General features: G+C 33.9%; 1 protein-coding gene across 4 annotated transcripts in view; it reads right to left on the bottom strand.

Annotated features, from left to right (window-relative positions):
* EPHA7 (EPH receptor A7) overlaps positions 1–16,589 on the bottom strand; it is a 165,494-nt gene that overhangs the window by 4,758 nt on the left and 144,147 nt on the right. For 2 of the 4 annotated variants that reach the window (XM_027090308.1, XM_027090289.1), the window contains exons 10-15: positions 13,806–13,931; positions 12,793–12,978; positions 12,150–12,211; positions 10,464–10,673; positions 9,560–9,709; positions 946–1,139 (exon numbers count right to left, since the gene is read on the bottom strand). In XM_027090308.1, the coding sequence (XP_026946109.1) occupies positions 946–1,139; positions 9,560–9,709; positions 10,464–10,673; positions 12,150–12,211; positions 12,793–12,978; positions 13,806–13,931 (928 nt within the window). Of the gene's footprint in view, positions 1–945; positions 1,140–9,559; positions 9,710–10,463; positions 10,674–12,149; positions 12,212–12,792; positions 12,979–13,805; positions 13,932–14,691; positions 14,694–15,612; positions 15,620–16,589 lie in introns of all 4 variants that reach the window. The other 2 variants (XM_027090317.1, XM_027090298.1) reach the window with 2 other exon arrangements.

Below are 16,589 nucleotides of genomic sequence, written 5' to 3'. Positions count from 1 at the left end.
GCTGAGCCTGCGCATCCGGAGGCTGTGCCCCGCAACGGGAGAGGCCACAACAGTGAGAGCCCGCATACCGCAAAAACAAACAAACAAACAAAACCACCCCAAAACCCTACTAACTACAAAATTTCTATTTTATTTAGATATGATAACCAGCAGATTGCATCTTCCATGTACTTTTCAGAGTATGGCCAACAATATTTGTAATCAGTAAATATCTGTTCATTTGCTTCTCTGAAAGTAACTGGGAGTACAGAAAGCACATCTGGCTGTGGACTAACTTGTTCAGAGGATGCTTTTGAGAACATAATGCACCCACTGTACTAATGGCACCCCTTGTGCACCTTGTGAGTTCATACACCTCCGCAAGGGCCTGACTACAGTACAGACGACAGAGCAACAGGTCTACCTGGCAGATGAAGCCGAATAACTACTAATCTACATTACCATTACCATGAAGCATGCATGGGGCGGTTCGGTTAGGTTCTTTTTAATGGGTATACCTCTTAAATCATATATTGAATTACCTTAATAATCTTTAACTTCATGGAATCATTTTACTATGAAACTCAAAGCAAAACAATCCAATAGATAAAATGGATATAATAAAAAACTAGGGCAACAGCAATAAAAATCCATGTAATATTGATAATGTGAAATGCCACCTAATCACACAAATCCACTTGAGAAATTTTTCTAAAATGACAGCCAGTGATATTGATCATAAATTTTATTTAAGGCAATAACAATGAATAGATCTCTTTAAACACTGATTTAACTAAGGCAAGCCATCTGAAAAGAAAAAAAAAACTTCTATAAAGATAAGAAATTTAATATGGACTTTAATAACAACACAAATGTCGATTTGCCATTGGGGTGGGGCTGAGGAGATACATGGTTCATATGAAGTTTGAATTTCTCCCAGATTTCATTTCTTTAGCTATTTCTTACCTACTACACGTTCCCAGGGGTGTCTTCAGACTATTTGGGTTTCGAATCATTTTGTCTAGAATTCCAACTATCTGTTCAAACTTTGGCCTTTCCGCACGTTCCTTCTGCCAACAATCCAGCATCAGCTGGTGAAGCCCAGCTGGGCAGTCCATGGGCGCTGGTAAGCGATAACCTTCTTCTATTGCTTTTATAACCTAATAGCCAAAAGGACATTAAAATATTACTGACTGAGATTCAATTATAATCAAACGGATTGCCCAGGAGGCAAAGTGATTTATCCATGTAAGAGTAAAGTACACTGCTATGCAAAAGACTTATTTATTTTTTCCAAAACATCCATGGATGTTAAGCATGCTGTTAAGGGGTGCGTGAAGCGCAGGGTATGATGACATTTCCTAGTTAATTCGGCGATAGGGAGCAGCAATTAAGCTCACCCAGGGCGCAACAGATGGAAACTTTTTTAATGTCATCCCAGAGGTTTTCAAAAGGGAAGATGTTAACAGAACCATTTTATTGTATATAGCTGTGCATGTACATATCTTCCCATACATTTATGTATGAATTCCTCAAGTTGTAAAAAGAAGGTCTGAGTTACCCAGAATTAGCCCCTACCACAAAGTTTCACTATTTGAAGAGTTCAAATGATACTTTTCAGCAAGATATCCAAATATGTGAATGTACTATGACAGAAAATGTTACCAAGCACACTATTATTTTAAACAATATGAAGCTTATATACTGATGAAGTGTATAGTGTTACAAGATACAGTATTGTGTTAGAACCAATTTGTACTGTTCATAAAGGTGATTGGATCACTTCCCAACTCCAAATCCCGTGACCTCACACAGGCAGACTGAAACCAGCCTTGGGGGATGGAGGGAGGAAAGTGTTATACCAGGAAATTGGGAAAGGTTACAAATCAGTTTCCCACTCAGAGTGCTGGCTGTTAAATTTTTATCAGCACATCACTACCCATTTATATCTGTTAACAGCCTAAGAGGCTATTTGTATCAATCTTTGAATGTTAATGCACACTAGGCCTCCATAAACATTTGTACACGGCAATCAGAAAGTCCAAAAATTACTTATTTAGACTTGGGTTTTTTATTTATATGGAAAGCAAAAAAAGATTTTAAAATCAGACATTGTTACAAATCTGAGCAGCACAGGGAAAATAACAGGAAAGCAAAAAAACACAAATAAGAAGGACTTGTAAAACATCAAAATATTATTCAAGAGGGATTAACAAATCCTTTGATACTAACATAATAGTAATAGAAATGTAGGAAAAAATGGCTCTCTGGAAAAAAAAAGAGGTAACCTTGAGTTTTTGAAGAAAACAGGACTAAAGTAGGCAGACAAAAGCTGGCTCTAAGAAATGTCGATGAACTTAATATTTGTAGGGAAACATATCCTTAAGATGCTTGCTGACGTTCAAGAATAGCACATTAAAATGTGAAAGGTTGTAGGATGGAATAAATAAAGTAGCTAGCATCAACAATTTTTAGACAAAATCCTCTGTATAAGAAAAACCGTGTCCACTTTTCTTTAAGGAAAATTTATATATGCAAATTGATAAAGTTTAAAAGGTAAAGAGATAAACTTAAATAGAATAATTTTTGAAAAATTTCATAAGTATAAAATCTTCAGCCCCAAATCTCCCCTGATCACTAGGCTGTAAGTCCATTCGTTTACTAGATATCTTCCCCTGGATTTTCCATAGGAACTTCATACTTTATTTAAAATTGAATTTTTTTACCTTTCCCCAAAGCTCTTACTCTTTCATTTAATGACACTTCCAGTCATCCCATCCAGAGAGCTGAAATGAGAACAATCTAGACTCTCTTACATGCACAATTAGTCACCACTTTCTGATGATACTACTTCCTAAATACAATATACTCAAATGGTAGAAATATATTTTTGTATATGGATATCTCTCTATCTCTGTGTGTGTGTGTGTGTGTGTGTGTGTGTGTATATATATACACATACACAGTGCTGTAATTGGAAATGGCTTTACTCTGAAAATTAGGTTAGTGGATTGGTGAAAATTATTTATTTTTGCTTATGTACTTTTGTTTTAAAGCTTATTTACCCTAAAGTTTATTATTAATTTTGAATACAACAATTTTTAAAATGTTACCTTTATATTTGTTTTATTAAATTGGTGTGGGGTGGGGGGAAGTGTGGTAGAAAATACCATGAACATAATAGATTAAAGTACAACACATAAATATATATTTATTTTTGCAGTAATGGAGCCATTATCCCATAGTTATGTAGTTATGTCTTTACAAAGTCTCACACTATGGGATCTTTCCTTCAGTACTTTATTTTGAATAACAGCTAGGGAGAAAACACTTTAGCGTTAAGTGACTTTAATCAGTGTTGGTATTGAATGCTAGTGAAAGTCGTATGAGAGTTTTAAAATTTTCCTGTTTATGACTCTGTAACTACAAATGTTGGATATCACTGTAAACATTCCTCTATAATAATATCCCTTTAAAAAGCACACAAGAAAACATACACAAATGGGACCTCTGTAAAGATCATCAACATATAACTACAGGAGGAATTAAATTAAAAAAAAAACTTTTAAATGCAAAGAATTTCATGTGGCTTTGTATAACACTCCAGGGACAGCACAGCGCTATTTTAGGATTCAAAAGTGCTCTATGTTAAACAAGTTAGATAAAACTAAAAATAATGTGCTTTGGAAAGCTGCATTAAGTTATTTAAACAGTGGCTCAAGTTGTGAATAAGTAAATTAATAACTGGTAAAACTTTATATATTCAAAATGACCAAATAGTAAACATTTTTTTTTACGGGGAAAAGAGTGGCTTTCCTCTATCTTGAGGTTGCTTGTATCTGAACATATGCAGTACTTTTCTGAATTGATGGGACTCCACCCCCATGCTCATAAGATTGGGGCAATGCTTACTATTTTCTACCACCTCCTATTTCCCCACTTGTACCTTTTTCTCAGAAGTTCTGAAAGGAACAATGCAGGTTGAGAAATCTTTCCTTTTTTATTTCTCTCTAAATAATCTTTGAAACGTCCATCTAAACCTTATCATGATCCTCTTGACAAAATACCCTTCAACAGCTCTCCAATTAGAATTCTTTGGCTTTGAGCACAATATATTCTTAAATCTTTGTGCCAATGAATAAAGTAACATGAAATAACTCTTACAGGAATGAAAGAGTTAGTAAACTTCTGTAGTTATCCTATTGCACTACAGAAATTTGACGATTCCTAGTATTAGAACAGAGAACATTTATCAACACAAAATGAAACTTCTAGCTCTCAAAAACACAGTGGTTGGGCTTCCCTGGTGGCGCAGTGGTTGAGAGTCCGCCTGCTGATGCAGGGGACACGGGTTCGTACCCCGGTCCGGGAAGATCCCACATGCAGCGGAGCGGCTGGGCTCGTGAGCCATGGCCGCTGAGCCTGCGCGTCCGGAGCCTGTGCTCCGCAACGGGAGAGGCCACGACAGTGAGAGGCCCGCGTACCGCAAAAAAAACAAAAAACAAAAAACGCAGAGGTTTACAAATTTTTAAAGGAGCAGCAGCAAAGTATAATTAAAATAAGAGACGCTCTGGACTGGGAATGGACTTTGGGACTCCAAAGCTGCCATTAACAATCACGCTCCTACCTACAGGGGCACCAAAGATACGTGCTGGTGACCTTGGTCTCTATAGGGCATAGTTTGGCATAATTCAAGGCAAGCCTGTTGAGGATAAACCCGCCTTCAAGGGATGATTCAGCCAGGAACTGAGACTTGAGGTTCCGCAGGTTTTATCTGTTAGGCTGCCAGAGAAACAAGTTATCTTTTAAGGATACAATAATCATAGTAAATATTTATTGAATACTTACTATACGATTAGCATTGTTTTAATTATCTCATTTAATCTTTACAAAAACCTTATTAGGCAGGTATTTTTATATTGATTCTAGAGACAAAGAATCAGAGGTGCTGAGAAGTTAAGCACCGGGAAAACATCACACAGCTGTCAGTAGAAGAGACAGAATTTGATGGAGGCTGTCTGACCAGAGCCCATGCTGTTGAGAGCTGCATTATATTTCCAACTGGGAAAACAAAAAGTGTGCTGTGCAAATAGTTACACGTTCTCAGAAGCAACAAAACACACAGTAAGATGACTGATCCTACACTTCTAAAAGCATTACGTAATTATCCATGGAATTCATTTAAAACATCTTTTTGTGAAATTACTAGAAACCCCTTGGATTTGCCTGTTGAGGTCTAGCCTTAGCATTATAATAAAAGTCAAAGAAAAAAAGGAAAATATTCATAGCAATTTCTAATTCTAGATCATTCCCAGAGGGATAGGAAGTGACTAGGGTAAATGACGTTTTAAAAGAACACTGGGATCCAACAAGGGACACTTCTTAGACTGCAGAGAAATACTTGGAAAACACACATTTGCTTGCCGAGATGTATTTCAGTATTACTACAGTATGACAGTAGTTAAGAGAAAAAGGAGCACAGAGAGACCCCATGATAATGGGCCTATAATACCTCAAAATGGGAGATAACATGATTGGCTTCTGTTCTCCACTTATGCCCATTTTCATCTCATTAACCTCACAATAACATGACCCACATTTTAGGCAATTAAATATTTTGGACCCCACCTGCAGGATTACAGCAAAGTTTTACCAAAAAATCCACAATTTTTTATATTTTAATATAAAAAAGTAATAAATCAGTGGTGACTTTTAAAAGGAAAAGTTGAGGGCTCACAGTTTAGCTGAGGATAAACTTAGTTACAAGCATATTCTATTTTCAAAGCTCTTAAATGTCTTTTCATGGACCACTTTAAAGAATTATCTTTATGTCTCCTTTCTTTATGGGTGCTTAATTTTTTACCATCCTTGTGACTACCTACCAGTAAATTGGATGATTTATTGGCCTACCTTAAGGTAAGAAGAAATGACTTTGTTGAGTACTATAAACAGGAAAAAAAGTAATCCATATAATGAAGAATTTTAAAATTTCATAAATTGACTATGAAAATTATATTCGGACTAATTAAGACATAAATTCAATTAAAAGACAGCTGCTGTGAATGCCGAATATAAGTATTTCCAATTTGTGTATTATGTATTATATTTGACTGCATTTATACATATAAGTTCTGTCTTTGAAAGGTCATTAATGGAAAGGGCTAAACACCTACAGATTTTACAGAAGAATGAAAGTTGGAAATTTATTGGGAAAGCCTACCCTTTTGGTTTTAACTGCAAATACCTAGATTCTAACTGATTCCATTGCAGTTAAAACTCAGGAAATTTATGGGCACATGAAAAACAGTGAGGAGTAATCCTGTGATAAACCTATTTGGGTGTGGGGAACTTCATACATACGCATATTATCTTTTCCCAAGATTTTCTTGCTTATTCCCTGCTTTATAGTGCAACTAAAGCCTCCTGGCACTATCTACCTCATTGATTTTACAATACAGTCAGCCCTCCATATCCTGGGAGGATTCTACATCTTCAGATTCGGCAGCCATGGATGAAAACATATCAAAAGAAAAAGGGAAACCAGAAAATTCCAAAAAAGCAAAACTTGAATTCGCCACACACCAGTAATTATTTGCACTGCATTTACATTGTATTCATATCTATTTACATAGTATTTATATTGTATTGGGTATCATAAGTAGTCTAGAGATAATTTAAAGTATACAGGAGGATGGGCACAAGTTTAGTGCAAATACAATGTCATTTTGTATAAGGGACTTGAGCATCCTCAGATTTTGGTATCTGCCAAAGTCCTGGAACCAATGTCCCATGGATACTAAGGGACTAGTGTACCTCTTTTTTATTTCTTCAGAGTGATCACAGAAACCTCACTTTATTTAGCTTTCAGCCTAGAATTCTGTGGAGTTCCTGACAAATATTAACTATCAACTTAGATCTTGTTCTCATGGTGACTTAAGCAAAGTCTCTTGTAATCCGAGTATTGAAATTTGAGGGCTTTCTAAAATCCCTAACAAATTTCTAGCAACTAAGTTTAAACAATATAAAGTGAGTTGATTCAATCAAGGGTGATTCTCTCGATCAATCTAGACTGATTCTTAAAACATTAGTGTCTCTGAATATCTGATGAAAGCAACATTCCCAGAAAAATAACATATATTCACATATACAGAGGATTTCCATATGCATCAGGGAGTTGGCAGGTCACTTAAGTCTCTCCATGGTCTCCTACCCAGAGACTCCAAGAAAAAAGCTTTTCTCTAGAGAATTTTTTTGCTAGAATGGAATTCATTATTTTAAATTATCCAGTTTTTTCCACCATTTGTATATTGAAGATTAAACATATAATTGCTCAAATACCAGTTTAACATAAGTATAAAATAATGAATATTATGCTTTAAGAAGAATATTAATATCAATTTCACTATAAAAACTGAACTGCATAGGTAATTTCTTGTGTTTGAATTTAATAATTTAATAATTCCCACCTTTGTGATTAAAAAAAGAAGAAAGATGGTGTTAAAATATTCTAGGTCAGAAGTAAACTTCATTGTGCCTATAAAAATTTCATTTGATCAGTAAAAATATTTATTAATGCTTGATAGACTAAATATACATTTATGATATTTAATTTTCAAGAAAAACAATAGGGAATACTAAAAACTAAATTGAAGATTTTTTTTCTTCTTAACCATTTCTATTATTTATTTTTAGAAGTTAAGGGAACTTTGAATTTAGGTCATCTTATATTCCTGTCATTCCCTTTATGTTTGAATCTAGTACAGAAGGAAGGTGTCAAAAGAAATGAAACGCTACCGAGTGTCTAGGGAAATGTAAATATTTCTCTTTCTCTGCCCCAAGGATTTGTTTGCCCACATTTTGACAGTCCATGAAATCTTTGACACTGAGACCTGTCAAATATTAACAACTTTGCCTCTGCCAAACAGACTCATCATTCAGACTTTTATCTTTGAAAAACCAAAACCAAAATCAAAAAAAAAAACCCCAAATAAAAAAATTTTATGTCATTATTCAATTCGAAATAGCAAAAGATTTCACTGATTTCAAAGCTCCCCCTCTTTAGGCTGTGAATTTTTCAGCCAATTCAAAAATTTGTTAAAAAATGTATTGAAAATTACCTTACCAACAAGCAGTCTCATTTTAGTTGTCTAAAAATAGCTACTTATAAATTTTAAGAACCATAGGAACTTGATGTGGAAAATTCTAAAATAAAAAAGGATACTAATTTTATATAACAATGATCATGATCTGTTTTTGAAAAATAACTCAACTTTAATGTTAGTCAGCATCTATTGCTGTCTATGTTTATAGTACCTCGAGAATTGACTACTCCAAACCGGTTTGCTTGTCACATCCTTCTTTTCAATGGTAATATAGAATTTCTTCAAGCAGCACTTAGTTTTTTACTCTATTCTTCAAGAGCATGCATTTTTACCATTTCCAAATTCCTTCAAAAAAAAGCTTTCATCAATTTGCCTCAACCTAACCTTCATTTCAAATCACTAACGATGTATGCATCTCCCTTATAGGAGATGCACAGGAGTCTATTTGGTTGGTCCCCAAACACTTCACTAAGCCTTTATTTCTGGACTTTCCAAAGGGCTCCCTTGGCAAATTCTCTAATCAACTATGAGCCAAGGTCTTCTCCATATTTCTAATCCAGGGTCACCTTCAAAGTCCTGGAAGTCACCTTCAAAGTCCTGGAAGTCACCTTCAAATCCAGGGTACCTTCCTAGACTTTACATTTGCTCTACTTTTATCTAAATTTCACTCATATTTTCAATAAATTAAGCCACATGAATCTGCCAGTACTTGAAAGCTTCTGGCTTACAGAAATGTTAATTTCGTAAAATTCAACTTAGAGAAGCAAATATTTACTTGCACTTATGCTATATTGTTTTATAAATGGTTTCTTTGTGTGAGATGTATACGCTCAAGAACTATCATCAGCTTCTTAAAGGATAACGACGTATCTTATGCCTTAGTAACAAGATACATATTTAATAAGTTGTATTTTTAGAAGAAATTTCCAAAGATAGTCCCATTGTGATTACATTCTAAAATATCACTATGAAACACCAATATTGATCATAAAATCTAGGTTATCTCATGAAATTAAAATTTAAGTAAATCAATCAACAATAGATAATTTAAACAGATTTTATCAGGAAATTAAAAAAAAGAAAGACAAGCTGTAACAACAAAATCAAACACAACCTTCCTCACCCTCCCCTCTGCAAATAACTCTTTTATTCATGTGACTCTCCCACTACAGGTGTGCAAGCTCAGCATGATTACCTTTAATAAGGAGAAATATCCTTTGCAGGCTTCTATTATGTCCAGAGAATTTAAATAAAAAAAGAAAAAGCAATTCTTCAAAATGAAGACAAAATGAAATTAATTGAACCATTAATTTATGGTAATTATTGTGGTAATTTGTGGTAATAATTGTGAAAACTCAGCAATCATCTTTTTATGATTCTATAAAAGTTTCTTCATATGAGCCATTACCTACACGTCCCATAATATGAATATTAATGTATTAAATAAATCCTTTTTGTTTAAGTAGTGTAATACCTACATCTTGATTTGACATGTCCCAGTAAGGTCTTTCTCCATAAGACATAACTTCCCACATGACTATTCCATAGCTCCATACGTCACTGGCTGATGTGAATTTCCGGTATTGGATGGCTTCAGGTGCTGTCCACCTCACTGGAATTTTTCCACCCTGTATAAGTATTTTAAGTATGTATTTTTAAGTATGACATTTTAAGTATGTATAATACTTTTTAAGTATGTATAATAATGTATAAAACATTTATAGCAGAACCATAAAGCTACAGTTAAACACTTGTGTATTTGGTTGGCAATTCAGCAGTATCAGGTCTATTCATCTTGAATTTCTCTAAGTGCATTTAAAGTTACTAATCTGTTTTTTAAAATGTCACAGTTAAAGTTTCATTTTTAAGGCAAATCAATAATGGACCTATGTGGCTGTAGGGCAAGAGTCTAGTCGAAAGGAAGATGACAAATTAGACAAAACAGCTACTAAAATGGAATGAAATATTGGAATAATATTAATAGTATATAAGTAAATCCTCATATTTTCCCTTTTTCTAATCTTACAAAAGTTATAGGAATTAGCATAGTTAATCTTTTATTAAAACCTTTATTAAAATGGGATTATATTTTTCTGCTACAATTATGACTGCTAGTAACCAAATGTTGTATGTGTATATTATTTATATGAACATCCCAATATAAAATGAGCTGTTCTCATTTTTATCATTACTTCTCATCTTAGCCTATATGTAGATTGTAAAAGCAACAAAGATTCTTCCAAAAGGAAAAAAATAGCAACAACTAAAAGCTGAGATCAATTTGCCTCTTTTCTCCCATTTAGCTTTGTATTATTAGGCCCTGCTTTCTTGGTAGGAAAATTGCAGGAATATGAAAAGGTGCAGTAATAGACTTTTTCTTACAGTCGTTGTATAGACAGCTTCTGGATCGTCCTCTATAACCCGGGACAGGCCGAAATCTGACACTTTACAAACAAGATTGCTGTTGACAAGAATATTACGAGCTGCAAGGTCCCTGTGAACGTATCCCATATCGGCCAAATATCTCATTCCAGCAGCAATTCCTCTCAGCATTCCTACTAACTGAATGACTGTAAATTGCCCATCGTGTTTCTACAGGAAGACAAAAATGAAAGTCCAGTTAGCTATACTTTGAAAGGGAAAAAAAATCACCATGAAAAATGTCTGCACCCTAGTCATTTTCTATTGTATACTAGGAATCACCAGTTAATTTTCTATGTAGTGTAGACACTTGTGAAAAACATAACAGGTGCTGATTTAACTTGATAGTCAGGTAATATAAAATAGAGTTCTGATAATCATTTAGTTATTTATATGGATGTGTTGTTAACATTAACTAATAATAATTTCAGATTGTGCAAATACAAAAGTATATGCTAATTTTTAAATCAAAGTTAGGGAATGGAATATAAAAAAAAAATGATCCCTGACAGCTAAATGTTTTCCTCACTTGCAAAAATTACACAAATAATCTAAAAATATAAAAGGGATAAAGATACATATATTAGCTTTCTGTCTCCAAATGGTAAAAAATGTAAAGGTGAAAAAACTTTTGAGTAAAGATGGAGAGAAACTAAGAGGTAGAAAAGGATTATACTGGCTGACTTGGTTTTCACTTTATACTTTTCATTGCTATCCGTAGGTACATTACTTATAACCAAGATTCTCTAAAATACATGTACTAGCAAGTAGAATTGAGCACTCTTTGCAACCAACTGGCCACCATATATTTTTAACCCACAGATTTCTCCAACTGAATTGCAGATATGGTGCAGGAGGACCGTGGATTGAGCAGATGAGCTTGCTAGGTGACGCTTTCTTCCAGAGAGTTGACAGTTATACATATCATCTTGCACGTCATATGCAAGATGACATTTGCATCTTGCATATCATCAAGATGCAGCAATAAAGACCTCTCGAAATCCTCTGAATTCTTATTAAAATGGGTTGAACTTATCGTTCTAGATCATGTATGTTCTCATTATTTTCTCTTTGCCGTTTGAAAAAATGTTAACATGTGTTCACGTTCTTAGGTGGAAAGTCTATGAATGTAAAAATACGTATGTTTTTACATTTAGAATTTATTATTTATAAAAATAACATACTTGTAACTCTAAAAAGGTTCATAATTCTTTATTTTAGGCTTGGTGTTCACATAACAATATAACAGAAATGGTTCCACAGAGCAGAGCTGGGATCATCCTACCAACATTGAATGGCTATCTCACTTCTCAGTCTTCTCTGTATTATGTCTGTATTTCATTTATAATTGTACTGAAAAAGTAAAATGCTACACTACAACAGGTATTCAAATTACAGGGCTTCAGGTATCCTCCATACTTGTGGTAATATGTCAATGGAAACTATTTTTTAACTACATTGTATCACTTAAATGCTCAAAAATATTCTCGTTCAATCCAGTCTAAGACTCTTTTAATCTGTTTTTCAAAGACAATTTTGTGACCTGTTAAAGTTTACACTGTTCACATTTTACACTGCAAAGAAAAGTTCAGAAAATTACATTGGTAGCATGTATATTTAGAATGGGAGAATAACTTTGTTACTTACCCTGAGAAATGCATCTAGGGCTCCATTTTCCATGAATTCTATTACAATCATGACCGGTTTCCCTAAAATTACAAAAATATATACATAAGAAAAAACAGTGTTGCTTCCAAAACTGTAATCTAAACTTCGTATTTATCCTCTTTCTCACTCCGGATAAAACACATGGTGCTCTTTTGAAAGACTGACTGGGTGAGTGGTGAGTATTTCTAACGCTTTTAGTGCTGCAAAATGCAAAGAGTCATTAACTGTCTGTTTGGAATGTGGTCACGATTCACAAAATTAAACAGTAAAAGTCAATGTGTTCTTCTGACTCCTGCCTTGTGAACAAAACTCAGAGAAAATGACACTTTACAGAAAATGCGAAGACTAAACTGTATTACTTTTGTGGCTTTGAAGCTAAATGAAAATATCTGTCACTCCATCTATCTTTCAGATATATTCTTTAGCTCTAAACCTGCATTCATTTATCCTGATTTTTTTTCTGAGATGGTGACACAAAAGAAAATTTAGTCAGTTACATATCAAGAAAAAAAAATTCATTAAGAATATGCAATGTATTTACAATTTGATTTTTTAGTATCTATGAAATAACACTAATTTCTGACAGTTCGCTGGATAAATGAAATATAGAATCAATATCTACCTCTTGTAACAACCCCTTCCAAATGGACAACATTTGGGTGGTCAAACTGCCCCATGATGCTGGCTTCACATAAAAAGTCTCTCCTTTGTTTTTCTGTGTAACCAACTTTCAGGGTTTTTATGGCTACCGCAACATCTCTTTTCCCTGGAAGTTTCAAACGACCACTGCAGACTTCTCCAAATTCTCCTGAAGTAACAGAACAGGCAGGTGTATTTTAATTTCAGAAATATTTCCTCTCTCAAAGTAAATGCATTAAATTCTTTAAAAGCACTTTTAAACTTTCCTAAACTATCTGTTACACAAACTATTATTTTTTTTAACTGGGTTAACAAAAACTCTTTCAGAAACAACATTCAGGTTTGAAATACGCTGCATAACGTACACTGCTTACTAGAGTATAAGGGCACATTAGCAAATTCTAAACATTGCTGTTGTTTTCACAGCTTGAGAAGCAAATACTTCTCAAAGATTTAAAAATCTGGAATTCATATCTACTTATGTCTGCTAGATTGAATGGACTTGATCCAAAAATGTATAATTATTCTGAAGATACATTGTGTCCATAGAAAATAATGCTCCTTTTAAATAATTCATACATATTAATTTTCTACATGGAATTACACAGCACAACGGCTAATACCTAAAGCTTAGCAGGAAGATGGTAAATCAAGTCAGGGGAGATGTATATTCCAGCAAAATTCGGGACATTCTAATTATTTTAAATACGAAGTCATTTCTTGGACAGGCCAGAACTATTACGAAATAGATTATAATAGAACGATATCTTAAAAATCCAACAGAAGACAAAAGATACACGATTCTCTGCACCACGTGCTTCTTTTTCACTTTTTTCTTAAGATTTCATAAACAAGTACAGGCTCATTGCTTCTAACAGTTCAGGTAAATGCAAAGGTTCTATACTTGAGTTATAATTATTTGCCTGTCATTATGATGTATGACTTTCGATCTTGGCTAAGTGGAACAGCTGAACAAGGAAGCTACAACAGCCTTACCTGCTCCAATCACACGCTCAATTTTAATACAGGAGGCATCTAGCTCCTTGGCGAATTGATGGACAGCTCTATTTGGGTCCTCATAGGTTTCAGGGTCAATGTAGGTTTTGGTGCCTGGAAATTTAACTGTAATGATGTAAGAAAGCATGACTGTGATGAAGCAAAGCACTTATTGTGCAGTCAGCCCAGGAATTTCATTATGCAGAGTGCTCCTTGGAACAGTGAACTTGCTTCCACATCACCTGATTCACAGCAGTTTTAACAGACTACTTCAGTCTGCGGGCGTATAGGTATTATCTGCAAGCTTCTATAGGTAACATAGGATCCAGTTCATAGTTTACTAACTGAATTGCTTTTCCAGTAAATCAACAAAAGACATCACCGAAATTCTCTGACATGACTCTTATCAGACTGGAGGTTTAATTAAATTCACTGCTATCATGGCATAGTTCAAGCCATACTGAGGTTTGTAATGGACTTGGAAACACATTTGTAAATCTATCATTCAGTCAATCAATCAAATTAATACACTGGGAAAAGAAGACATTTCATTTACAGGTAGCCTACTACACTGACAGCAATATTAAAAACAGTTAGACATGTTACTTATTCTTTTGATTTATTTTTTTAAAGACCAACCACCATTGACATAGACATATAAATTAATACAAGATGTGAGGGACTGCTATCACAGAACCAGAGAGAAATCTACTATGACACAGTTTCTTCTTCACCTTGAAGGGCAATAGAGGCCAGATGTACAAAGTGCAGGGTAAAGTTAGAAAATTTACAATATTCCTGGGATCTGCTAACCATGTATGACAGTAATTTGAAAGAGGAATGGTTTATATGAACTTTCAATTATAAGGCTCTGGAAGATCTTAACTGCTATGAGGAGGTAGCCAATATGCCTCAGAAAAGGTAGTCAAAATTCAAACAACATAGAATCATCTTAAAAGTTAAAAACTTCTTAAAATGCACCCAGAAGCATGCAGGTAACAGATAATGCTATGTCAACTTTAAATCAATTACAATAATGTATTCCAAATCTAATCATTTGGTTAAAGACAAAGATAAGATAGATAGGCATATATTTGGTTATATTAATGCAATGAAAAGATACACTATATCCTCAAAAAAACTTTATTGTTTTTAACAAAGCCACTGAACAATCTTTTCATTAAATCTTACTATTTGGAGAACAATATATTTCTTTATGTATTACACTGCAGCCTAACTGTGCTTATGTCATCACATCAAATTGAAATTATATTTTTAAAATAAGCATATAACAAACAAAAAAAAGCAGAATGTATAAAGGAAAAATGGGATTTAAAAATCTTGAATTATTCTGCTGTAGTTGATTGTTTATCCAAAATTGATTGTCTTAAACAATTACTGTTGCAGTCTATAAAACTGACAGATGCTCATTTGTTACTAAAGCTGAACATGAAAAAAAAAAACACAAGAAGAAAAGAGAGAGGGGATAGAAAGAGAAAAGAGAGAAAAAGGAGTACAGGGAAAGGGGGGGAAGAGAAAAAGAGAGAAGGGAAGAAAACAATAGGTTAACCTCCTAGATTGGTAGGCAGATGGAGAATGAGCCATCTTCTCCCTTTTTATTCTCTTCCTTTCTTTCATTGTTTTTTTTTTTTTTTTTTTTCTTTCTTTTTGGTTTGGTTTTGTGATAAGGGAGCTGGATTGGAGGTAGCCTTCTGCATCTCAAACGGGTCTCTGATGGTTCTTTATTCAAGCTGTCATAAAACATTTTGACAGGCCAGAGCAATTTTGGCATAAAAACATGAAATACTGCCCGGCTTGGATTCAAAGACATTGTTAGAAGAAATGGTAGGAGGAAACAAAATGTAAATTGGAATTGCTTCACTAAACTCCTCCATCGTGTTTATATCTTTAAATGTAACACTTGGGGCCATGGAGAGTGGAGGGCACCTGATACAAATGACTGGACATTCTATTAAATTCAGTGCTCTAAAAGCTACTAAAATGGTTGCTTTCATGTTTCTGTAAAAATTCAATCTGGTGTCTTAGCACCTAAGGAAATTGTTTGTATACTAAAGGAATAAAAGGACACCAACTTGTAAATAGCTGGTGACCACAGTTTTGTACTTTACGTATTGTAAATACAGTCATAAAATCAAATAAAATGCCTGGTTCTCAACAAATGACAAGAAAAGATATCCTTGTAAAAAGGGTAATTCAAAAATATCAAGGATTTACCAAGATAGGATATCTTAAGTGTACTTTTTTTTTTCATTATTCGTTTCAAAATGGATGCTTTAAAATAAGAAAAATTTTGATGTAATTTCTGAATATTTTGGTCTATTGTTTTTCCTGATTTAAGAGTAGGAGCTTTTCTGTGTTTTAATATCTCATTTACATTTCTCATGAATGTTAAACATCTTAAAACCACCACTGATATTTTGCTCTAGAGATGAAAACTGTTTATATATACCTCAAGTTTATCTTTTCTATGTTAGCAGGTAACACATGCAGCTTTATTTTTTTCTAATTACAAACTGGATGTCAAGTGTAAAAAAAGGGAATGGCATCAAAATATCAAAACTGAGTGATGACAATTAAGCATTAGGCTATACATCATGTTTTAGGTAAGCCATGTTTTAATTTACCTTCAGCATTAACCTTCACGCTAAAAGTAAAAAAACTAAGAGGCAGCATTTGCTCATTTGGGGATGTCTCAGATACCCTCAATAAAGAAAAGAAAAGTGACATACTGATTAAGGTAGTATTAAATGATTTTGCCATCCA

Source organism: Aethalodelphis obliquidens, unplaced genomic scaffold (assembly GCF_003676395.1).
Source record: "Aethalodelphis obliquidens isolate GAN/ISIS:26980383/991018 unplaced genomic scaffold, ASM367639v1 scaffold3, whole genome shotgun sequence".
NCBI classification, from domain to species: Eukaryota; Metazoa; Chordata; class Mammalia; order Artiodactyla; family Delphinidae; genus Aethalodelphis; species Aethalodelphis obliquidens.
The sequence above is the reverse complement of the archived record's forward strand: the minus strand, read 5'-3'. Positions and strand labels throughout refer to the sequence as shown.